At 32.6% G+C, this 25,128-nt stretch overlaps 1 protein-coding gene and 2 long non-coding RNA genes across 4 annotated transcripts; 1 reads left to right on the top strand and 2 right to left on the bottom strand.

The window, feature by feature from the left end:
* Positions 1–1,124: 1,124 nt before the first annotated feature.
* On the bottom strand, positions 1,125–3,931 carry LOC143052124 (uncharacterized). The gene is made up of 4 exons (XR_012970997.1): positions 3,811–3,931; positions 2,490–2,537; positions 2,025–2,104; positions 1,125–1,239 (listed from the first exon to the last, which is right to left on the bottom strand). It is a non-coding gene; the product is annotated as an uncharacterized LOC143052124 (long non-coding RNA).
* Positions 3,932–5,540: 1,609 nt separating this feature from the next.
* On the bottom strand, positions 5,541–24,067 carry LOC143052125 (uncharacterized). Of its 2 annotated transcripts, none has more exons than XM_076225089.1 (12): positions 23,960–24,067; positions 22,644–22,679; positions 21,437–21,516; positions 20,130–20,201; positions 19,354–19,492; positions 15,591–15,676; positions 13,917–13,985; positions 9,376–9,544; positions 8,476–8,649; positions 8,203–8,223; positions 7,223–7,285; positions 5,541–5,804 (listed from the first exon to the last, which is right to left on the bottom strand). In XM_076225089.1, the coding sequence occupies exons 1-12, from the start codon at positions 23,979–23,981 to the stop codon at positions 5,560–5,562; spliced, it is 1,176 nt and encodes a 391-aa protein (XP_076081204.1). In that variant the 5' UTR covers positions 23,982–24,067; the 3' UTR covers positions 5,541–5,559. The 2 variants fall into 2 exon arrangements, with proteins under 2 accessions (XP_076081204.1, XP_076081203.1); XM_076225088.1 differs by having other exon boundaries at positions 5,541–5,807.
* Positions 11,371–12,678, top strand: LOC143052123 (uncharacterized). The gene is made up of 2 exons (XR_012970996.1): positions 11,371–11,615; positions 11,876–12,678. It is a non-coding gene; the product is annotated as an uncharacterized LOC143052123 (long non-coding RNA).
* Positions 24,068–25,128: the final 1,061 nt, after the last annotated feature.

Consider the following 25,128-nt stretch of genomic DNA (forward strand, 5'->3'; position numbering starts at 1 on the left):
CCTTTTCTCAGGATGACATAGCAAGCCATTTAAAGGACATTGATCTTGGTGTTTCTGAGGCTCCTATGCACCGTAGTCTAGGGCTGTACTGGAACTTGCAAAATTACTCATTTACTTTCTTTAGAGGAGACACCGTTCAGCAAGCGAGGAATCTTATACGTCGTTAACAGCCTCTATGATCCGCAAGGTTTCATTGCTCCAGTTGTGATTTTGGGAAAGTAACTCCTTCGTGAATTAATGACAAGTACAAATATTTGGGACGAGCCTCTTCCGGAACTTATGCGTGATAAATGGGAACACTGGAAAGATTCTTTGCAATGACTACATCACTTGTCCATTCCACGCTCTTATGCAACTTTCTCATGGAAAGACATGAGTCAAAGAGAAGTATACGTGTATTGTGATGCATCGGAGAAAGCAATCGCTGTTGTTGCCTTTCTTAAAGCTGCAGACTAAGAAGGTGAGGTTCACGTTGGATATATCATGGGCAAGGCTAAGGTTGCACCATTGCACGGACATAGTATTCCCAGATTGGAACTTTGTGCCGCCGTGTTGGCATTGCAAATATCTGAAACCGTGTCTACTGAGCTCGATATTAGTAGAGAAAACTTTATTATAAGTAGTATCCAGAGCGAAGTGTTTTCGACAGAAATTAATTGCATTAGGAACAAGTTATCCTCACCGAAAACTAGCCGAATTCGAAACTTGAATCCGTTCATCGATGATATTGGAATGTTGCGTTTGGGTTGTCGAACTATTTAAGAATTCCATTTTGGTGACAAATAATGTCAACTTTAATTATGTTGACTTGAATTAGAAATGAATGATAAAATTAACTAATATTATTTTTGTTTCATATATTAACAGGCTACCAAGAAGTGGCTTCAAGGTAAATACCCTTTACATAATAACGTATGTGTGATGCATATTTTACATTTGAAGACGTTCACATTTAAGGCAGACACAGGGATAAAAATTATCGTAATAAAAAAATAAAAACATAAACATGATAAAGGATAGATGCAATAGATTGTTACATTAAAACGACAGCATCGATTTTCCCATAATAAATTTGAAATAAAATGAAACAGAACCAAATAGAAACATTTTTTTTAGTGTATACATACCCCTATATTTAAAACTTGCTGACTTCGGAATAACTGCATGTAGCATGACAGGTACTATTTCATCGTCAGTAGAAAAATCAGCTAAATGTGCATTGTGACTTTGACAAATAACCTGAAATCAAATTAAACTTTTAAAAAATTGAACACGCCCGCCTAAAACATAGTTGGCATTTAATCTTTATGTTTCACAGTGTTAGTTACAACGCTTTTGTTCAAGATATATTACAATTATTAGGCGTTGTTAAATTCGAAATTATGTTTATTCAGGTTGGAATGTGAATCTGATTACACTGACAAATTCCTCAATAATTAAAGTACCATTGTTGTGTCTATTTAAGGAATCTTTTTAAATTTCTACACGTCTGTTTCTCCTGAACTTATCTATTTCAACAAAAGAAAAGAATATTGTCGTTAACTCGCAAATAATCCGTCAACTGAAAGCAAGTAAAACTAGTCCAACCAAAAACTGTAAACTCAAAGAATATTGTCGTTAATTATCAAATAATCCGTCAACTGAACCCAAGTAAAACTATTCCAACCAAAAACTGTAAACTCCAGAGTTTCCGACAATGATCGCCAAGTCTCCCTTTACTAGTTATTCCATCGTGTTATAAAAATGTGTTAATTAGACATATTAGATATTAGGGCATGCATAACAAACGGATTGTTAAATCCAAGAACCTTTTTTAAAGAGCTGAACGTGAAAAAAAACCTTTGGAGATCCAGATGTGATATATCACATGAAATAATTTCATTCTGTCTCAAACGTACCTTTTTTTTTTAATCAGAACCATTTTTAAAAGTTTTTCAATTTTTTTTCCTGAGTTAAAAAATAATAAATTATATATATTTTTTTTTTTTTTTTTTTTTGGTAATATATTTATATTATTTATCTACCGTAGCGGCTTTCCAAGTTGTAGGTGTTATGCTGACCCAATAACATGATCCATGTACATTCTGGAATCCAGTTGGACATACTATAATATGTTGTAAATAAAATATCATTAACGAACGTCTTTATTTTGAAGATTGAATTCATTTTATAGAATATTGAGCATTCGAAAAACCACGGCATGTTATGTGTTAGATTCTGCTTTACAAAAGAGGGACGAAAAACAACATACACTTATTTTGAAAATTTAAATACAGAAAAAAACATTTACTCGGCAAATTTCACTGTAACATGAAGATTTTTGCAAAACTTTTGACTTGATTTGTTTTATAGGATAAATAAAACAGACACAGTTAATTACAGATATTGTTGTTCATTTTTTGTATTTATTCAAATATAGTTTTCTATGGTTTCAGTGTCAACAATCACTTTAAATGCAAGGATAATATCATAATATATTTAAGACTTACCAACGCCTTGGCTAGCTGCCAGAGGTTCTCTCTGTGCTAAAACTATAACTGTAACAGTAAGACAAAAACATTGCAGTTTGTATCATATCAATGTTGGCTTAATAGCATTATCCCATTCATTCTGAGCCGAAAATGTATTTGATGAACATATACTTCATATGAACAGAACTTTACTGAAAACTCTCTGAAACAAATTTCTCTTTTCTTATCCGGCGCATTTTAAACTTTTAACTGTTATCACTCGCTCGTCAATAATAAATACTTTGAGGATGTACTTAGGTGAGGTTATGTGAAAGTTAATAAATCAAGAATTTAGAATTAATACTATAAGCCGGTAGAGCATCCTTTAAGGATAAAAATAAGCTAATAATATTGATAGGTCATGGACCTGCATTTCGAGATATTTGGGATTTAAAATATGGCGGGAAAACCTTACATTTGCATTGATATTATTTCGATCTCAAAGAAAGAAAATCAAGAATCTTCTAAAAGTTCGGTAAATGACCTTTCATGAGCTATTAAGTCTTATATGAAAAAATAAATTGGTGTTATGGGGCAAAATTTTTTACCTTGTATTGTATGGAAAAGCATCAAGGAGCCCGAACATTTGACACGAATTCCCAAACCTCACCTAAGTACATCCTTAATCTATTATCTTATCCTAAAACAAGGTATATAAGAACTGTAATATTATATCACTTCTATTGCAATATTAAATATTTTAATAAACAAATTTCTATTTTTCTAACTGTTATAACTCCCACAAAAGTAAACGCTACTGTAAACAAATATACATCATATAAAACAGAACTTTAATTTGTTCGACAATGAATACAAGTGTCTGTTATTCTTAGCGGATGTATCTTAGCGCATTAAACTGTCATAACTTCAACAACGATAATGAATGCTTTCAACAAATTTCTTTTATATTTACTCGATTTAACATTTCTCCGATCGTTGATTATTAATTAAAATCATTCCACGTGTGGTTCGTTTGATTGAATTCGTTTTGGTCAATATCAATTATGACCTCAATTTTATCATTCTTCTAAATTTTCTATTGGGGTGTCATGAAAAAAGCTGACCTCTGCTGTTGTTCCCGGAGGGTTTCATCAGCTCTGTTGTCAATAACTTCAGTAATGACGTAATGTATAACAAACCTTTCAAAAATTGTCCATGATAAATATAGAAATCATAAAACACTAAGGTTTTTTCTCCATCAGGCAAAAAGTAAAATAACAAAATACCAAACTCCCGAGTAAAATTTCAAAACGGAAAATCCTTAGCCAAATGGCGAAATCAAAATTAAAATGTTATTTACCCAGTAGAACTATTCTGAACATTTTCCACATTCATGTACAGAGTTCATCTAATTTATGTAACGTGTATGTCCTTGTCCTATATAATTATCTTATCTATTCATATGGACGGTGAAACGATGCTTCAGATAACAGACCGTTATAGTTTTTGCCCCTAGACAATTTAATCATAAACATCTATTTGATCAATTGACTGCGATATAGACAAGTGGAATGGTCTCCTCACTTCCTTTTATTACGTAATGAACACATTAAAGCAAAAGTTCGTGCTTTATAAATCAATTCAGTTAAATAGTTCTCTCTGCAGATAGTTTGGCAATTGGCCGTTTCATAATCTAATGCATCCTGGGTAATATTTTCAAAAGCGTACACCAAAGCGTTTTGATTGGCTTAAAACGTTATAAACAATGGAAATTCAACCAATGACGTAACGTTATTTTCACTTTGGGGTACGAACAATGAAATTACCCATGATGCTTTAGATTCTGAAACGGCCAATTATAAAAACCTTTTTTAACTACTGAAAATTTTATTTAAACTCTTTACCGAATCATGAGTGAAAAGGTGTAATACTTGTCTGATTATTAATTTGAAATAATAGAATGAATACCATATGATGACTTTGACCGCCAAAAGATACATATAACCTCACATTCACCAACTTGATGTATACTGATTATATTTCTGTTAAAGTTTAATGCATCTCAAATGTATCGTAACAAAAATATTTGCTAGAGCCAGATCATGTTCCCTTTCATAACTCTTTTCTGTAAATTACAAGGGAAAAGCAAATATGATCATTTTATTTAATTACGAAAGATTGAAAATCAACGTTGTATAATAATCCTACTTAAAATGAATGACAGAAACATTAGTTGGATAAACTAACAAACAACATGTACACGATTAGAGAAAAAAAACATATGGGTCATCCTTATTGATGAAGGCCGTACGGGGACCTATAGATGTTAATTTCTGTGTCATTTGGTGTTGTGTGGAAAATTGTATGATTTACATTCATGCCACATCTGCTTTTTCATAAGCTTACTTCAAAACTTGTTGGAAAAAGATAGTGCCACACTATTCCTTTCGAAAATCGAATTAAGGTGTGTTGGTTTGGATAAGGAGTTTTTTTAATACATGCGTCACCATCGTATTGTTCAAGACAAAAAGACCGAAGTTGATGCGTCGATTGATTTCAAAACGAAGGCTGGTAGAATTAAACGTAAAGACTTGCGTCATTTACATAATATGCATAGTAATCTTTTCATAATTAAAGTCCTGATCGGTCAACAAAATGCATTACGAAATTTAAACTTTGAAACATGGCTTTTAACCATAGATATGCTGAATTGTACCATTGATGACAGGCCACCTACGGGCACCTCAAATAGTTGTTGCAACGGTTTCTTAAAGTGCAATGAGCGTGGCACTCTCTATACACGAGGTATTGGATTTAACGTAACATTTGGACCGGATGTGGCTGCAAACTTGATACATCCCGCACAGCCAAACGGATTAATAATAATAAGGTATTTCGCCTCTCTTCGTTAGAGAGTATGACTTTAATTGACCTTACAGTTATATGTTGTGCGATATTTCAAAATACCAAAGAAAAGCCAAAGTAATCTTGGAATAAAATGCCATATATTTATTAATAAAACGTAATATGAATATGAACATTTAATATTTTTCGAAACACAGGTTAGAATGGCATTCATTTTCAACAATATTTAGGTAAACTTGTTGCTTTATTTCGAAATGTATCCTGGAATATCATAGCAGTCTCTATGTCCACATTCTCTATTACAATAGTGGGGACAGAGACCTTTAAGTGCCGAATCATTGCACATCTGTATTTCACAGTCAACCTTATGACATGCGTCTTCGGAGTAATGGTCAGCCCCACAGGCACCAGGTATATTAAGTTGCGTCGATACTACCGGAAGTATAGTTGTATTTGGTATACCAGAGCTTGCTGTAGTCTGGAGCACGGCTGCTGAAGGAAATAAATAAGAATATCGTTATTGTTATCCTAATTTCTCAGCTATCAAGCATGTTCCAGCTGAATTATCTTGAAAGCAAAATAATGGTTGAAATTAACCTGGCTTCTTATGGGGAACCGTTCCAACCAAGTAAATAACTTGGAAGGGTGAATTTGTTTTCAAATAAAGAATATTGTTATTGTTATCATAATTTCACATATTTTTGTTGTTGAGAGGGGAATCATTAAATAAAGAGCGAATTGTGCATATAATACTGTGTTGAAATGTTGAATATATCAATATCAAAGTATTATTAATGGCACAATGTCATTATGTGATTAACTAAGCCAACAGAGTCCCAACAACAATCAATTCAAAAACTAATACACCTTCCCCAATTTACCAGTGCACCTTTCAAAAATATTTTCAAGGTAGGGATATCTCCTCATAAGTAGTTAGAAAAATATTGAGCCAAGTCAACATTAACCAGTGTTTGCTTTCAAGTTTATACAGATGTCAAGATTTTAATACAAATATTGTAAATATCTTTTATGTCTCTTTAATGAGCCAAAGCATTGCCAGAGTATTGATAGTTTTAATGTATTTGTAGTGTAAAGTAAAATCCCCAAAATACTGAACTTTTTAAACCAGGCTATCACATGAAAGTTATCCTAGAACTCGAGCTGTGTGAACCGAACCGTTTTATAGCTTGATTGATGCCACTGCTGGTCGATTATTATCTCCCAAGGTATCACCAAAACCACAAGTCAAAAAGTTTGTGTTGACATGAAATATCATTGAAATGTACTTTAAAGATACATTTATCATTGAGAAGCTTAATATTCCTTTTACAACACAACGTAATTAAAACGTTTAGCTGACTTGACAGAGTTATCTCCCTGTAGTGTTAGGTACCACCTTAAAGATACATTTACTGTTCATAAACCTTAGATTTATTCAAATTAATGCGATTTTATTTTCTATAAGAAAGAATTAAAATGCTCTTAAGCATTGTTTTCGATCTAGCCTTTAAATAGTTTTGATTTAAGCGTAACCGATGAGCCTAATGTAGACAAAAACAAGTCTGAATGTCGAAGACGAATTATGCAAGTAGAAGTCACTATATTTCTTCAATCATGGTTCAGTACCCTTATTTGGTAAATGCCTGTAGATGATAAAAAAAAAATAAGAGATTTGATATAATCTCCAATGAGACAACTATTCCCCAAAGTTCAAATAAAGTAGATGTAAGCAATTATAGGCAACCGTACTACCTTCAACAATGACAAAATTATATATTGTGTACTAACAAATGAGTCGGCTTTAAAAGTTCCAGACATTAAAAACATTTACTAGTATACAATTCGATTGAGAAAGCAGAGCTAGTGGTAGTCTTGTCAAAAGTAAACGTTTGATTCAAATTACTCACATGTAATAACTGCAGCGCTTGCAGTATTCTGATTTGAAGGCCTTGATGATATTACTATTGGTGCTGAAAAAAAATCGTTCAGTATTTTTAGCTTGTAGACGTTCAGCATTTGAAGATCATGATATAATAAGATTTAAAGGGAAACGTTTATTGAATAAAACAATCACTGAGGACATCTGTAACATCTTTGATGCACTTTGCACTCTTTGCAGCACTCAACTTGTGCGGGATTTGTAAATATGGTCTTCATTTGTGATCTATTCAATTCTATTATTTTAATTTTAGTTTCTTGTGTACAATTTGGAGTTTAGTATGGCGTTCATTATCACTGAACTAGTATATTTTTGTTTAAGGGCCAGCTGAAGGACGCCTCCGGGTGCGGGAATTTCTCGTTACATTGTAGACCTGTTGGTGACCTTCTGCTGTTGTTTTTTTCTATGGTCGGGTTGTTGTCTCTTTGACACATTCCCTATTTCCATTCTCAATGTTAACTTATCATTGATATGCATATAGCCAAAAATTGACTTTTGACAAATGTTGATTTTTTCGATTACCTTAGCTGTCATGTAATAGCTATGTATATTTCAAGAAGAAAAAATGAAGACTCAACACAGAGGAATGGAAAAAGATCAAACGAACAATTTCAGAAAATAAATATGTCGTCATGTATTAACGGTTGCGAAGGAGTTGACATAACAAGTACAACAATTTTTACGTAGACAACTCTTGCAATTCGAATAATGAATGTCATTTGAAAAAGAAGAGTGAACTGTTCGATGTTTTATTTACCAGTTTGTTTATATATATCTTACCAAAATCGCAAAATCATGGTTCTAGAAAAAATAATTCTTCAGATCTTTAATCGGAAATGACATTGTGTCAACCGTTTTCGTTAATAATAACACTTTCATTGTTAAAATTGTTCAAAAATTAACTTGTTTCTATCAGTAATTAATATAGGTCAAAACTAAATCTCTCACCTTGTGTTATCACTGGGCTTTCTGAAATATTAAGAAGGCGATCTTCATTACACTAACTATATATAAATATATATATCCGACTGTATGAATAATTATTTTAGTTGAACAATAAAAATATACATTTAATTCAGTAGTTGGATTCAATTCTTTTCGATGTTATTGAGCAATCGTTCTTCTCATCAATTTCAAATCAATCACTAGTCATGTCAAAAACTATAAATACAAAATAAAAATGTGTACATAATCAAATATTTGTAATTGTTTAATACTCACGGCATACTCCACATGTCTCTGGGCAGAAATAGTTCCGAATATCAGGCATAGCGCATGCACTTTCACCATTTTTCAAAGCTACAGAAATGACTAATATGCAGCCATATGTATCGATATCTACACAATTGTCCGAGGAGGGTGTTTTTAAAAGATGGCAACCAGTGGCACTAGTACCTGAAACACAACTAGGGTATTTCAATAAGTTTACATTAACATGGGTTTATCACTCACAAGCAAATTTTAACCGGCATCCTAACTAATGTGCTGTCCCAATTTAAGTAGCCTGTAATTCAGTGGTTGTCATTGGTTACTCTATGTCTTGTTTTATATTGTGTCATGCAAGGGCCTTTTAAGGTGGTAGACCTTGGTTCAGGGAGATAACTCTTTAAATCAGTTATGTGTTTGTTAAAGTCAAGTTTCATCAATGTTTTTTAAGCATTTACCTGAAACAGATTGGAAATAATCTATGTAACCTAGAAGCTAAGAAGCTATTTGTGAAAATTGTTGACACAAACGAACTGATGATTTTAAGAGTTATTTCCCTTAACCTAGGTCTACCTCCTTAAGGTCATTATATGGTAAGGGTTATTTCACCGGCCTAGCTGTCTGTTATAAAGTGCTGACATGAAATATCCTTGACAGACTAATTTTCTGATAATTAACTGCTTACATTAAACACACTTAGATTTTTAGAATTGTGTCCTCTCTTCACAGGGCATCGAATTTAACGTCTATATTCTGATCAGAAGTGGCTTCGTACTTGATAAACTCCGCACAGTCAAACGAACACCTTACTTTGACAAGTTTTTCTTCCGGTTGGACATTAGTAAAAATATTTCTATTCTCCAGTCTTTTAGGGCGCAAGATGTAAGATAATATATTAAGATTATAAAGTCTCACCATTTTCACAAAGCTCCCTGTTACAGTATTCAGTTAAACAACCCATTGCACAAGGCGTTCCAAAAATATCTTTAAATGACTGCTGTCGTTTGCCTACAACAGGTATAGGTGTATTGCCTGGTGTCGGAGTGGTAACAGTTCCATTAGATGTAGTGTTTGAAGCACAGTACTGTAACAAAATATTTTAAGTTGATAAATTCCATTGAAGTGCATTTAAAAAGATGTGGTATGAGTGCCATTGAGACAACTCACCATTCAAGTCACAATTCGTAAAAGCAAACCATTATAGGTGTTGTCAATATAAAAAAAAGAATGCCAATGAGTCAGCTCTCCACAAGAGACCAAGATGACACATAAATTAACAACTATAGGTCACTGTACGGCCTTTAACAATGACCAAAACCCATACCGTATAAAGTCAGCTATAAAAAGCCCTGAAATTACCATGTAAAACAATTCAAACGAGAAAACTAACGGCCTAATTTATGTAAAAAAAATGAACGAAAAACAATTATGTATTACAGGTGTCTGACTTGGGACAGGCACATACGTAGAGAATGTGGCGGTGTTAAACATGTTAGCGGGATCACAGCCCTCCTAACCTGGGACAATGGTGTAACATTGATTGATTGATTGTTGATTGCTTAACTCCAGTGGCAAATATTCCATGCATATTCAGAACGAGAACAAGTTCACAATACTACAGGTAGGTATTGTCATAATAGAGGCCACCAGGGATGATGGTCGGGTACATTTGGACTGCCACTAGAAAATGAGGGTATATTGGATAGGGACAGAAATTTTGCCTTGCAACAGGTCACCTACGGACCCCTCAAAGAGTTGTTGCAAGGGTTTTAACATGCAAAGAGCGTGGCACTCTCCTTGCACGAGGCATCGGATTTAACGTCCCAAATCTGACCGGACGTGTCTGCGAACTAGATACATCCCGCACAGCCAAACGGACGCCCCAATTCGGCAAGCGTTTTACTGCCGGTCGGAAGAAGACCAAGATACCATATTTCTATTCCCAAATCACCCTTGGGGGCGGCAAATACGTAGAGAATGTGGCGGTATTAAACATATTAGCAGGATCTCAGTCCCCTTTACCTGGTGTAACAGTACAACATAAGAACGAATTATAAAAATCAGTTGGAAAAGGCTTAACTCGTCAGATGGATTAAAATACAAGTTTATTTGCGATCTATGAGTTTGCATGTCTCTCTGGTATATTTCGTCCATCTTTTATAATATGTTAATTGTATCACTAATCTTTTTTTTTGTATACAGTTTATTTTATATTTTGTTGTTTGTTTAAATGTATTGCCACAAATAAATGTATTTATTATATGACTATAAATTTTCTGTTTTCTCATTGGCTAAAAGCATAGGAAATCCTCTTTGATAAAACATTATATTCACCGCGTCAAAAATCACGAGAGGTTAATATAAGATTTGGAACAGCGTCCGTGTACCTAAATATAGAAACGGGGAATTCTTGTTAGCTATTTAAGGGATGTATAAATAAAATGGTTTTTAATTGGACGACCGAATAAATATCAACCAATCAGCGCTCTCGACATAAAATCGTTTCGATCTAACAGACGACAGTTACATGTTTCAGGCAACAAAGTATGGCTGGAGCAGCAGAAGTAGCTACTGAAAAACGCTTTCCATCGTTAAATAATGAGGAAATTAAGAAGATTTTGATAGAAAAGGATTCTAAAAATACTCGCCGATCAACAGATTCTAGCGTGAGGACATTTAAATCTTATTTAAGAGAGAAAAATCTACCTGAAGATTTCGAGAATTTGCCAAACAATGAATTGGACAGTATTTTGTTTAGATTTTATCCTGAGGCTCGCACGGAGAACGGTGAACTATACAAGAAATCTAGTTTGTTTTCATTAAGACATGGTATCAACAGACACTTATTCAATTTCGATAGTGGTAAGGACATTGTCCATGACACTGATTTCAAGGACTCCAACAAGATTTAAACAAACTGTATGAATATTTTGATGTAAATAACAATGTTCAACTCCAGGAAAAAGTCTTTGTTGACCTTATGTTGTGTTTTGGTAGAAGAGGTCGTGAAAACATTCATGAACTTAAAATAACAGATTTCGCAGCCACAACAGATGCTGATGGAAGAGTGTACATATATATGTCATCAGATGAATTGACAAAAAATCATCAACAGGATGAAAACACTGCTGATGGCAGAATGTATGCAAGTGATGGTTAGTATATAGTATTTATTTTATTTATTCTACATTAAAAATTTAAAATGCAGTGGGGTAAATTTCCTGTGACAGCTACAAACAATAATCCATTATTACATGAGCCGTACAAATACACACAAATTAATAATATAGCTGTAGTATGTACCAATTACTATGTATGCATTTTTCAGATACTTGTGGTTGATATGCCTTACTTTTTGCAAAAATTTTACATTAAAAGTAAATCTATTTTTATAAAGTTCTTTTTTTCATTGCAGATGACTTATGCCCAGTGAGATCCTTCAGATTATATACTAGTCATTTGCGAGGAAATAAATGTGATCGTCTTTTTCAACGTCCTAGCACAAAAATGAACTCCGTTAAATGGTATGATAGTATACCAATGGGGCATAATACTATTGGTAATTTAATGCCAACAATTTCTGGAAAAGCTGGATTATCAGTGCGTTATACGAACCATTCATTAAGAGCCACTTCTGTCCATGTATTGGACAATATTGGAAAATTCGCAAGTCGACATATAATGACTGTAACAGGACACAAAAGTGAAGCCAGTCTTAAAAACCTATACCGGCTACACAGGTGATGAAATAAAGAAAAATATGTCTGACACTATATCTGACACTTTGCGTAAGCCACCAACTAAAAAGCTCTGTGTTAGGGAAGATTTTGGTGACTTTGAACTAAAACCATTATCAAATTCACAATTTCAAGATTTGTTGAATGACCTGGATATTGATATTGCTCCAAAAGTAGATGAGAAAAACAATATTTCCACTACAGACCATTACAACAAAGAAAACATTAACTCATCTTGTGTTCAAAACCTACAGAGTGTTAATATTGACAATGAATGTATCTGCAATCGAACTGTCAATTACATGGACCAACGATTTCCAATGCCAGTGTTGAACAATTGTTCAAATGTAACAATCAATTTCAATTTAAAGTGAAATTTTAAGTGAAAATTTACTATATACATGTACATGTATCTAGTTTTTTTATTCTGTTGTATTCAATATTGTTCATGTTTTGTTCTTTAAAAATTGAAATGATACAATATTCTTCTAGTTTTAATTATGCAGATTTAAATATGCCTAAAAATCAAACCTAAGCATAAAATAAAAACAGTCTAGGCAAAATACCATCTAACCAAGGATATATTTCACAATCTAAAAATATGAAAATGACACTGAGAACTAAAGAGTCATATAATAAAGCAATTGTTGACTTTTGACCGTTGGCCTTGGTGAATATCACATCTCTGGGGTTGATAAATCATTGTATCAACCTCATCAAAAGTCAATAATTGTATAATGTCAATTAAGAATAAAACATCACGTTATTGTTAAATCAAATACTCTCTTTATTACTTACGTCGTTTGGCTGCTGTCTCTTTGAAATATCTATCATATTTTAAATGTTCATATAGCGCATAGCGGGTTATTTTCTCGGATAGAACAAAACTGACAAATTAAATTTCGCCAAATTATAAGTACATGCAAAAGTATTGATAAAAGTTTTGATTCCGCCAAAATATTTCGTATACCTTATTCAATGAAAATCGCGAAGTTTTACACCTGTGAAAATAATCCGCCATACGGTAAGTCCAAAACATGTTATGTGATTATCTTTGAGATTTCAAAATAGGCTGCGGAATTAAAAAAATACTGACACAAAGGAAGGGGGTCTAAATGGAGTGTCTTTCATTTCTGTTCTCTTCAATGTTTACCAGTTTTCTCTATTCTTTCTTAAGTTAACCTGTTTTTTTTATATTCTTTATATATAAGCAACGCAAAATTCTCTTTATGTGTTATACCCTTTATTCTGCACATGTATCCATTGTTCTTTACTTCATAAACCCCAGTGACACCCTCATTGATGGAGAGCAATGTAATAAAACATTCATATATTCTTGCAGAAGTGATGCTTTTTGTATTTCATCAATAATTTTGTTATTATTTAAGGAATGACTGTAATATTTTTTTCTGTCTATGAAGAAATAACATAAAAAATGTGTTGCACACTGAATAACCCCCGAAGCGGGTTATTTTAAAGTTTGCACCACATTTTTTTTTATGTTATTTCGAACAGAAAAAATATTACAGTTATTTCTTATAATTTAATTCAAAATTCAATTTTCAACCGGGGTAAACCATGAGAAAAACGTTGATGATGTCACGGTCACATGACTAAATTATATTTATGAGCTGATAAACAAACCAACGCCAGCCAATCAGAAGACGCATTACATCCAAAATTAAGTTATATATTGATAATCTTAATGTTTTTGCTTACATTCTTTGGTGCACATCCTAATCTATATCGAGTTTCATCATTAAATCTAAAGGCTTGTGTGTAGCATTGCTGAAATGAAGAAAAAAATAGCATTGTGTTTTTTTATATCCAGTAGCAAATGTTTCATGCATATCTAGTGCAAATCAACTCGATGTTTAAATGTTTCACTTGAGACAAATGCTGTGTTTGTGTTAAATAACGATTTGATATGTTAAACTCTTTCCGATTAATATATAATAAAAAAAGATGTGGAATGGATGCCAATGAGACAACTCTTCACAAAAGACCAAAATGACACAGAAATAACAACTAAAGGTCACCGTACGGCTTTCAAAAATGAGCTAATTCTATAGCTCATATATAGTCCGTTAAAATTATTTGTTTGCTACTTTGCCCCTTTTTCATGTGTTTTATGTTAGTGGGTGGTTGAGCACTTACAAACTTGCTTAACCAGACGATATTTTGTATGTTCTAGTACCTGTCCCAAGCCAAGTAATGTACTGCTGAGGTTTTCGTAGGTTAACATTGATTGATTGATTGTTGGTTGCTTAACGTCCAGTGGCAAATATTTCATGCATATTGAGGACGAGAACAAGTTCACAATAAATACAATAGGTAGGTTGTTGTAATAGAGGCCATCTAGGATGATGGTCAGGGAAATTTGGACTGCCACTAGAAAATGAGGGTATATTGGATAGGGACAGAAATTTTGCCTTGCAACAGGCCACCTACGGACTCCTCAAAGAGTTGTTGCAAGGGTTCTTAACGTGCAAAGAGCATGGCACTCTCTTTACACGAGGCATCGGATTTAACGTCCCCTTCTGACGGACGTGACTGCGAACTTGATACATCCCGCACAGCCAAACGGACGCCCCACTTCGGCAAGCGTTTTACTGCCGGTCGGGAGAAGACCAAGTGACCATATTTCTATACCCCAGTCACCCTTGGGGTGTCGTAGGTTAACATCTGCCAGTTCTGATGTTAATTAAATGTTATTAGCTTACAAAGAGCTGCTCGTTTATATGATGTAAAGTTTCACAACTTGTTAACTATGGCATTTTCACAATTCTTCAGCTACTATAAGGATTATAATTTCCTTAAGAAATGAATGCTTCTTTTATAATTTTATTGGGGTGAAAAAGTGTTGACCGGAGCACATTTTGTTTGAAGCGAAATTATTTTTAAAAGTGTGCACGACAGCTCTATCAAATAATTAAAGAACCCTCAATTCTTATATTATCTTTTTATGGTAAGACCATGAAACCAATTTTGTATCAAGTTTTTGTTTTCTTTTAAAACCTGTACACATTTTTATGTGGAAGGACGTGTCATTACGAATGTAACATTTCATTTTGAAGTGAAAGATAACTTTCGATTGTTGTTATTAAATTAAACTAACATACTCATATAAAACATGTGTATAATGTAATAGATGGATTAAATTTTGGTTGTTTAACGTTCAGTGGCAAATATTCCTTGCATGTTAAAGGTCCAGCAACGATTTTTAACATGCAGAGAACGTTGCACTCTCTTCGCACGTGGTCCCCATTCCGACCGGAAGTTGATGTATACTTGATACATCCCACACAGTTAAACGGACTCCTCACTTTGGCGAGGGTTCTACTGATGTTCCGATTATATTCAAAGTAGAAGGGTTTATGAAAACAACCTTACAGAATCTTGTGAACAAATCTCCACTTTTTTACAGTCTGAAGGTTTGAGTACATCATTACAGCTAAGGCAACGGATGCCATGTTCTTCTGCAGGAAATAAAATATATTGGCATTTATATACAGTCATAGTATTAGATTATCTGTGCATTTGTTGAGTTATTGCATTGCATACTACTTTAAAAATATTTTATGCCCATATGGATCAATGGCTTACCAACATTATACACGATTTACACACAATACAGTTAATGCCGATATGGACCACTGGCGTACATATAAAATGTTGATCCTGGTATCTATGATGAGTTTATTTACAAACGTTAAACACGATTTACATATAATACAGAAAAAACAATGAAAATAAACAATACAGACACTTTCTACTATAATATGTAATACACAAACTTGTACGTTAGTTTTTTAGCTGTATTTGGCAAAACCATTGGGAATTTTGTTCCTCAAAAATGCTTCAACTTTGTACTTTATTTAGCATTTTAACTTTTATGATTTGGGCGTCACTGGTGGGTCTTTTGAAGACCAAATGCGCGTCTGGCGCATTAAATTTGAAACGAGCTTATTAACTACAGTTGGGTGCAGACCAAGCATTACATGTAGACGGGCCGAAAAGTTAACGCGGCGTTTACTCGCGTGCACTTCATGTAAACGCCGCGTTAACTGTGCGTTAACTCCGAAATTGAAGTAGACATCAAAAGTAAACGGGCGTTTACTTTAGCGTTTACCTCCGCGTTAACGCAAAAACGGCGCGTCTTCTAATTTTGTAATGAGTAAACGGGCGTTTACTTTCCCGATTACCTCCGCGTTAACGTGGAAAAATGCGCGTCATCTATTTTCGTAATAAGAAAACGCGCGTTTACTGTTTGTAGTAAACGCCCGTTAACGCAGATTGTCATCGTAACCTGGATACACTGACCTTAAATATGAAATGATAAGGAACATCAAAATTAATTGACCAACTGGTCATTTCTGCTTGACATATTGACGATTAAAGTTATTTAAAAATGTCACACATTTGTATTTAATTGAACAATAATTATAGTAAATTTCTTGTTCTTCGCAAATAATAGTTTAAGTATGTTTATTCAAATACATGTAATTTAATCCTCACCAAAATCAAACAGTTTTCTCATCTTAGACAGACTGACTCGTAAAACAAAATTATTTGATATCATTAACCAAAACTGACAATATTTACCTTTTAACAAGTTATCTTATTCTATATAGAAGTAATTCAGTTATATTTTTATGCCATAATTGACCATATAACACAATTGACAGCAATTTTTGTACCAGCCTGACGGCCATGACCTCTTTTTATTTAAAATATTGAATAGTAAACAAAATTCAGTAGTTTTCATACATCAGACTAACTCGTAATATATAATTATTTGTCCTCAACACTCAAAACTGACCATATAAGCATTTCATTATGTAAATCTATATAGCCGCATAGTAAATGAGTTATATTTTCATGTAAGAATTGATTGTATAATAAAAAAGATAGCAGTATTTGAATATTATGACTAAAAAACTTTACTCGCATCCATTTAGAGTGTTAGCATGTCTTTTTTTTATTCAATATATTGAATCTTAAACAAATTTCGGTAGTTTTCATACCTCAGACTGACTCGTATTATAAAATTATTTGTCCCCAACACTCAAAACTGATTATATAAGCATTTTATTATGTAAATCTATATAGCTGCATAGTAAATGAGTTATATTTTCATGTAAGGATTGATTGTATAATAAGAAAGGTACTAATATTTGAATAGATTGACTAAAAAATTTTGTTTGCATCAATTTAGAGTGCCAGCATGTCCTTTTTGTATTCAAAATATTGAATCGTAAACAAAATTCAATAGTTTTCATATCTCAGACTGACTCATATAATAAAATTATTTGTCCGCAACAACCAAAACTGACCATATAAGCATTCTAGTATGTAAATCTATATAGCAGCATAGTAAATGAGTTATATTTTCATGTAAGGATTGATTGTATAACAAAATAGGTAGCAATATTTGAATATTATGACTAAAAAATTTTGTTAGCATCAATTTAGAGTGCCAGCATGTCCTTTTTTTATTCAAAATATTGAATTGTAAACAAAATTCAATAGTTTTCATATCTCAGACTGACTCATATAATAGAATTATTTGTCTGCAACAACCAAAACTGACCATATAAGCATTTTATTATGTAAATCTATATAGCCTCATAGTAAATGAGTTATATTTTCATGTAAGGATTGATTGTATAAAAAAATAGGTAGCAGTATTTGAATATTATGACTAAAAAATTTTGTTCGCATCAATTTAGAGATTTAGAGTGCCTGCATGTCTTTTTTTTATTCAAAATATTGAATCGTAAACCAAATTCAGTAGTTTTCATACCTCAGACTAACTCATATAATAAAATTATTTGTCCGTAACAACCAAAACTGACCATGTAAGCATTTTATCATGTTAATCTATATAGCCTCATAGTAAATGAGTTATATTTTCATGTATTAAAGGATTGATTGTATAAGAAAATAGGTAGCAATATTTGAATATTATGACTAAAAAATTTTGTTCGCATCAATTTAGAGTGCCAGCATGTCCTTTTTTATTCAAAATATTGAATATTGAAACAAATTTCAGTAGTTTTCTAACCTCAGACTGACTCGAATTATAACCAAAACAGACCATATCAGCACTATATATAGCTGCATAGTAAATTAGTTATATATCCATGTAAAGATAGCAATATTTGAACATTTAAATTGACGAGATGGTACAAATGTACATACTTATATTACACTTTATTGATATCCCTTTCAATACACTGTACAATTTACGTTTTTTTTTTATCATTTGTCAAAACAGAATCTTATCATGTTAATCCAAGGCAAACAAGGTGAATTTGGATTAAAAAATAATGTATTAAATGCATCGAGTTATAGTTAGGAATTCGAAGAGACAATTATAAATGGGGAACGAAACAATGTAAACCATAGTGTTTATATCCCATCATATAAAAATATTCTCCCGATGTCTCGGATAACCTTTCTTTCCGTATCGATATTTGCACATGTAACTTTTGAAAGGAAAATATAGAAAATCTGCCAATCAGTAAAGTTAATGGACTTAATGAAAGTGATTTTGTGTAATTTAATATTTCTAATTAAAAGAGTTTTTGAATTGTTCTGGTTTGAAACAAATATACGTAAAATATTAAGACTAAAGGTCGTTTTTATAAAATAAATGTGCAAATGAACTTGAAGTTTATTTCTAAATCTACCCAATCAGTTAACGCGAAAAGTAAACGTGCGTTTACTTTCAAGTGCACGTAAAAATACACTTGTAAAATCTGTACTTAACGCCCGTTTACTTTTAAGTGCACGTAAAAATGAATTGGAAGAATTCTGAAGTAAACGCCCGTTTACTACTGACTAAACGGACACATAGTAAACGCCCGTTTACTAGGGTAGACATTAGAAATTTCCATTTCGACCACGTTAACGTAATTATAGTAAACGTGCGTTTACTAGTAAACGGGAGATTTGAAGTTAACTAACGAAATATGTGCACGCGGCGTTAACTTGCGTTTACTTTATGTAATGCTTGGTCTGCACCCAACTGTATGGTGTGTGTCATGGAAATGTTTTCCTAAAATTTGTTAATTTTTTAAATGGAATTAGCCTAATAAACAGAAGTGTATTCGAATTTTAGATTAAATCAAAAGTATAAAAATATACTTACGTTTTGGTACATCACATAAATCTTTATTGCAGAATGACGTACCACAACAATGGCGACATGTGATCGCTGAATTCTGTCTTTTACTCAAACCGACTATATTCTGTCTTTTACCCAAACCGATTGATAACGGGTTACATTGCTGGAATAGTTAAATGTATATCAAATGTTGATACAACGTAAAGAGGTAGTAAAATTGGGACAGACGAACTGGAAATAAAATTAACATTTCACTATAAAAGTAAATTATAGAATAAAAACTTGCAGATTGCATGTTAACAATTAACACGAAAAACTGGGAATAATGAGCTTTGAACACATGATTTAAATTTACCGAAGACATAACACGAAACAAACACTTAAACATGTAGCCGTCTAACACAAGGTGCAAAACTGGACAAAAGACAGCATACTCACGCTGTATTAGTAAAACAAATATAAAAAAGGAGATGTGGTTTGATTGCCAATAAGACAACTCTCCACAAGATACCAAAATGACACAAAAATTAACGGCCTACAACAATGAGCAAAGACCATACGGTATAGTAAGCCATTAAAGCCCCGAAAAGGGAAAATGAAAATAAACGTTGATTTGTCTCGTAATGGCATGATGTGGTGTCATTAATATCTAATTTCACTAATTAAACTATTTTACTTGGTGTTCAACATTGACATACAAGTGGCATCGTTTATTTTTCGGAATATCTTACTCGAATATTTTCTGACATGATTCTGTTTAATTGAAATTAAAGACATGAATGAACATTATAATTACGTACATCTCGATCAAAGCACATGGAATTAAATGTTGTTATTCCATCTGGCGAAATAACTTTTTCTGTTCTACATATCTGAAATAGAAAATATCATCAACATAAGAAGGCCGGTTGAAGACGATTTTGTTATATGCAAATGCGTATGTTGTTTTAATTTTAATTTTTCCTTTTTCTAATCATATCCTTTTTCCTTTCCTGTTTCTATAGTATTTTTTTATGTTTTTTAGGAGTCAATAAAACCAATCAATAAATAAATCGAAAATAGCGATTGAATTCCATACAGCAGGAAAGGATAAGAAGTAGACGCATTTTTGTAGTATTGCTTATGTTTACGCATGCTTGTAGTATTGACTATGTGTACGCACATTTGTACTTCTAATTCTGTCTACGCATGTTTGTAGTATTGATTTTGTCTAAGCATGTTGGCAGTATTTACTATGTTTACGCATGTTTGTAGTATTGACTATGTCTACTACGCATGTTTGTAGTATTGACTCTGTATTCGCATATTTGTAGTATAAAATGTGTCTACGAATGTTAGCAGTATTGACTCTGTATACGCATGTTTGAAGTTTTGGATCTGTCTGCGCATGATTGTAGTATTAACGCTCTTATAAACTTTCGCAACACTTAAGAATCTGATAAATACTAAAATAAACCGACGCTGCTTTTGGTAAACGTTGTTTCACTTTTATAATTTGTGGCATTTCAGAGTTTTCAAAATTAACACATATTTATTGTTTTTATTTCTTCTTTATTTTGTATTTCTTCAGACAGTACACACAAATAAGATTTGTATTGTAACTAAATAACAATCTACCTGGGTAGTTTTGAACGCCATTGACTGGCTGGTAAGACCTTGCACGGTCGGCTGGGCGTTCGGAAGCGTTTGATGAGCATTTAAATATTTTGTTGTCGTAAAGTTAATTTGACGGCCGCCACGTTTGTTTGGGACATGATTATAAAGTTGTCTCATTGGCAATCATACCACATCTTCTTTTGTATATGTTGACAATTTTGGTTTACGATTTACCTTCTTCAAACTAAGCTGATACGAAACTATCTTTACAGTAATAATGATAAGAAACTATCTAAACAGTAATAATGATACGGAACTATCTATACAGTAATAATGATACGAAACTATCTATACAATAATAATGATACGAAACTATTATTACAGTAATAATGATACGAAACTATCTATACAGTAATAATGATACGAAACTATTTATACAGTAATAATGATACGCAACTATCTATACAGTAATAATGATACGAAACTGTCTATACAGTAATAATACCCATACCTCGTGCGCTCCACATTCCACAATATCCCCACAGTCAGCCGGATGAGGTAAATTTTTACAAGAATAACATGTTACTGCGTCTAGTTATTTAATAGATGATATATGAGAATACATAGCTATGATTAAACGTGCTAACCTTAATCAAATAAATTATGCACAGATAAAAAAAAACATCGAAAAACTCGATATGTAACTTTTTTTCGTGATTGTAGAATAAACATTTAATAATAAGAGTTTGAATCATTAGCATAATTTTCTAGGGTTATAAAGCGTTGATCGTGTAATCTTTTTTTAATATGAAGTGGGGAACTGTGATTTAACGCTTTTGAAATATAAAAAAATTGCATTTAATTCTCAAATGAAAATATATTTGGTTAATTGTAATGCTATCAAATAACCTCACTCAAATTTGCATTATCTATAATCTGGGGGTGATTCGGTACTATGACGTAGGATAATACATTCTGACTTACTAAATTTAGATAGTGTACTAGTCTTGATATAAACGAATACAGGTAATCTGAGGTCAAATACATGTACCATGTAAACCGATGTCACCACTAAATGTTTTTTTAGTTCATTGACCACTATTATAACGTTTAACAACATGTTTAAAGTACACTCAAACATTTAGTATACCTTCTTAATATAAACAAATGTTTATAAACGAGTTCTATTTTAATTGTCACATCTTAAAACCTGCTGTTCTTAAGATACTTGATATTCATTGTTTTTCTAATTTTTCTGAGCATATGTTAGGTAACCGGAATGCATTTTACAAACGGAAATCAATATGTTTTATTTCTTTTCAATTCATCTTTAAGAACTATGCTGTTTCATTAACTGGAAAAAAGACCATCAGTTTTCTCGATTGAATAGTTTTACATTGTCATTTTGGGGGCTTTTAATGTTGACTATGCGGTATCGGATTTTCTCATTGTTCAAAGCCGTACGGTGACCTTTAGTTGTTAATTCCTGTGTCATTTTGGTCTCTTTTGGAGAGTTGTCTCATTGGCAATCATACCACATCTTCTCTTTTACATCATGATGCTATTTTAGTTTCCATTAACTTTTTTTCACGACGCTATAGTGAAGCGTAACGATTTCATGAAAACAAATGTGCTTTCCTTAAGTTGGCACCAAACACCTTGACTAAAATTAATTTGGCATCCATTTGATGGAACAAATAATTCTAATATTACGTTACCTGCACACTTCCAGTAAAGAACCAACAGTAAAACAACTACAACAGAATTAGAAAATCATAACCGTTACGAAAAATAATATACATTTTTAGTTTTGTAGTTTTTAAAGAAGGTAGAGAAGACAGCAAGCGGCGTATCAAAGTTGTCTACAGACAAAAAAGTTTCCAAATGTCATTCAAGCAATATAAATTGACATGTATAGAAATAGAAAAAACGGAGAGGAAACAAAACATAATCTTGTAGAGCCACAATTCGCCGTTTGAGAATCTAATGTATTCTGGGTAATATGTTCATAAGTGTACACCAAAGCGGTGTGATTGGTTAAAAACGTCCTAGCCATTGCAATTGGACCAATGACGTGGCATTATTTTCACTTTGGGGCAAAACCATTGAATTAACCATAGTCCTTTGGATTCTGAATCGGCCTATTACTACACCACTATTGATGATTGCCAAAGTATACATGAAAGCTAGTTCAATATTAGATCAAACTTTATCAAAATTACAGCTTCAAATCGGATAAAGAGCGAAAAAGTGAAAGAAAAGAACTAAAACCTTATGTTTAAAGGCACCAACTAAGTCACTTGTTTATGACAATGACGACCCCTTTAGATAACCATGTTCTACATTAGTATGTACCAAGTCAGATATATGACAGTTATTTTCCATCCATTTTAGCTTTTGAATTTTCCATTCTATAAAGGACTTTCCGTTTTGAATTTGCCTTGAACTTATTTTTGTTATTTTTCTTTTTATTGAAGTATCAATTTTAGTACCAAAAAAACAAACAAATCAAATGAGAGTACCTAGAAAAAACACATTCGTACGTGTGTCAAAATTGATTGCTCGTCCTGATCATTTATGGAATATTTGACACTGGACGATAAGAAAAAAAATGATTGGTGAACAAATGTACAATGTTTCGTGTAATTTATTTTATAATTTCCGACAGGTCATCAAACAGAAATTGATTGTTGATTGTTGGTTGTATAACGTCCAGTGGCAAATATGTCATGCATGTTCAGGACGAGAACAAGTTAACAATAAATACAATAGGTAGGTCTTGTAATAGAGGCCGTCCGGGATGATGGTCGGAGAAATTTGGAATGCCACAGATAAATTAGTGTATATGGGATAGGGACATAAGTGTTGCCTTGCACCAGGCAACCTACCATCAAACATAAAACAAAAGTTGCTAAAACCCGAAGTAAAATCCCCTTAATTGTGGTTAAAATAATACAAATTCGACTTTCCTGTACATTTTGTATTTCAATGTGTGAAAATATTTTTGAAATGATAAAGCACAGTAAACTCTTACCGTATATGTATAAGTACTTCATAATGGACGGAGGGACATGTTCTTATCTACGTTTTATGTATAGTTCTTATCATGGCATTGTAATATGTAAGAAATTGATTTACACTGATTTTGTTTATAGTATGATCTATGTTAAGGTTCATAACAAATAGATAAAATGTCCATCAAATGCATTTAACTTTATTTATCTAGGGGAATATATGCCTTAAAATTTGATATTTAATCCTGCGTACGTTTCTTGCGAAAACACAAGTCATTTTATTATTGTGGTCCATTTATTTATACGGACTTTAAATGAAAGGGTGTGATTCTTGTTAGGTTAAATTTTCAAAGAACGGAAGGATTCAAATTCTAACTTAAATATGTTAAAATGTTGTAGCAAAAAACACAATTTAATGTACCAATGATCGGCAAAAAATGTTGTAGCAAAACTACAATTTAATGCACTATTGATCAGTGCAAATACAGTGAGGTAAAGTATGCTGTAAAGTGTGATGTCAAAAAGTTCAATATAAATTCATCTAGTGGAAAATATAAAATGCATCAATCTAGAATACTTTTAGGTATTATTGGTGACTTCCGCCTTCTTGGAATTTAATTAACAGAGATTTCTTTAAAATAAGCATAGTCTGATTAGAAACGCAGATAACTTATATGAATTTTCATTTAAAAGAATAAGATTTTGACTTAAAAATAAGAATATTTTTACCAGCATAAATTGTTTTTGCTTGATTTCTGTTGTTTTTTAATTGCCATTTTACGGGGTGGGGGTGGGGTTAGGTCACAACCTGTAGCTTGAGAAAATGCATGGTGACCTATCATTTTTATCATATTTTTGAACATCTCATAATATATACTACATTTTGACAAAGTATAAAACATTCTATCATTTTCAATGTATACTCTCATACCACCTTAAGACATATGCCCAATTTATAGGATAAAACATGGTTTGGGTTTTCTTTCACGATCGATTGCCTTGCTGCATACCTTGACACTGTATGGGTTTTGTTTATTATCAGTGTTTATTGCCGCACATTGCCAACTGCTGCTCACATTCTGACACTGTATGGGTTTTGTTTATTATCAGTGTTTATTGCCGCACATTGCCAACTGCTGCTCACATTCTGACACTGTATGGGTTTTGTTTATTAACAGTGTTTATTGCC

This window comes from Mytilus galloprovincialis, chromosome 11 (assembly GCF_965363235.1).
Source record: "Mytilus galloprovincialis chromosome 11, xbMytGall1.hap1.1, whole genome shotgun sequence".
In the NCBI taxonomy this organism is placed as follows: Eukaryota; Metazoa; Mollusca; class Bivalvia; order Mytilida; family Mytilidae; genus Mytilus; species Mytilus galloprovincialis.

Excerpts from the sequence above, each read along its gene's own strand:
- LOC143052125 (XM_076225088.1), bottom strand. The coding sequence starts at position 23,981 with ATGAAGTACTTATACATATACG. Across the intron at positions 8,224-8,475 it reads AGAGACATGTGGAGTATGCC|AAAGCCCAGTGATAACACAA; the intron begins GTGAGTATTAAA and ends TTAATATTTCAG. Across the intron at positions 5,808-7,222 it reads AAGCGCTGCAGTTATTACAT|CAGCCGTGCTCCAGACTACA; the intron begins GTGAGTAATTTG and ends TATTTCCTTCAG.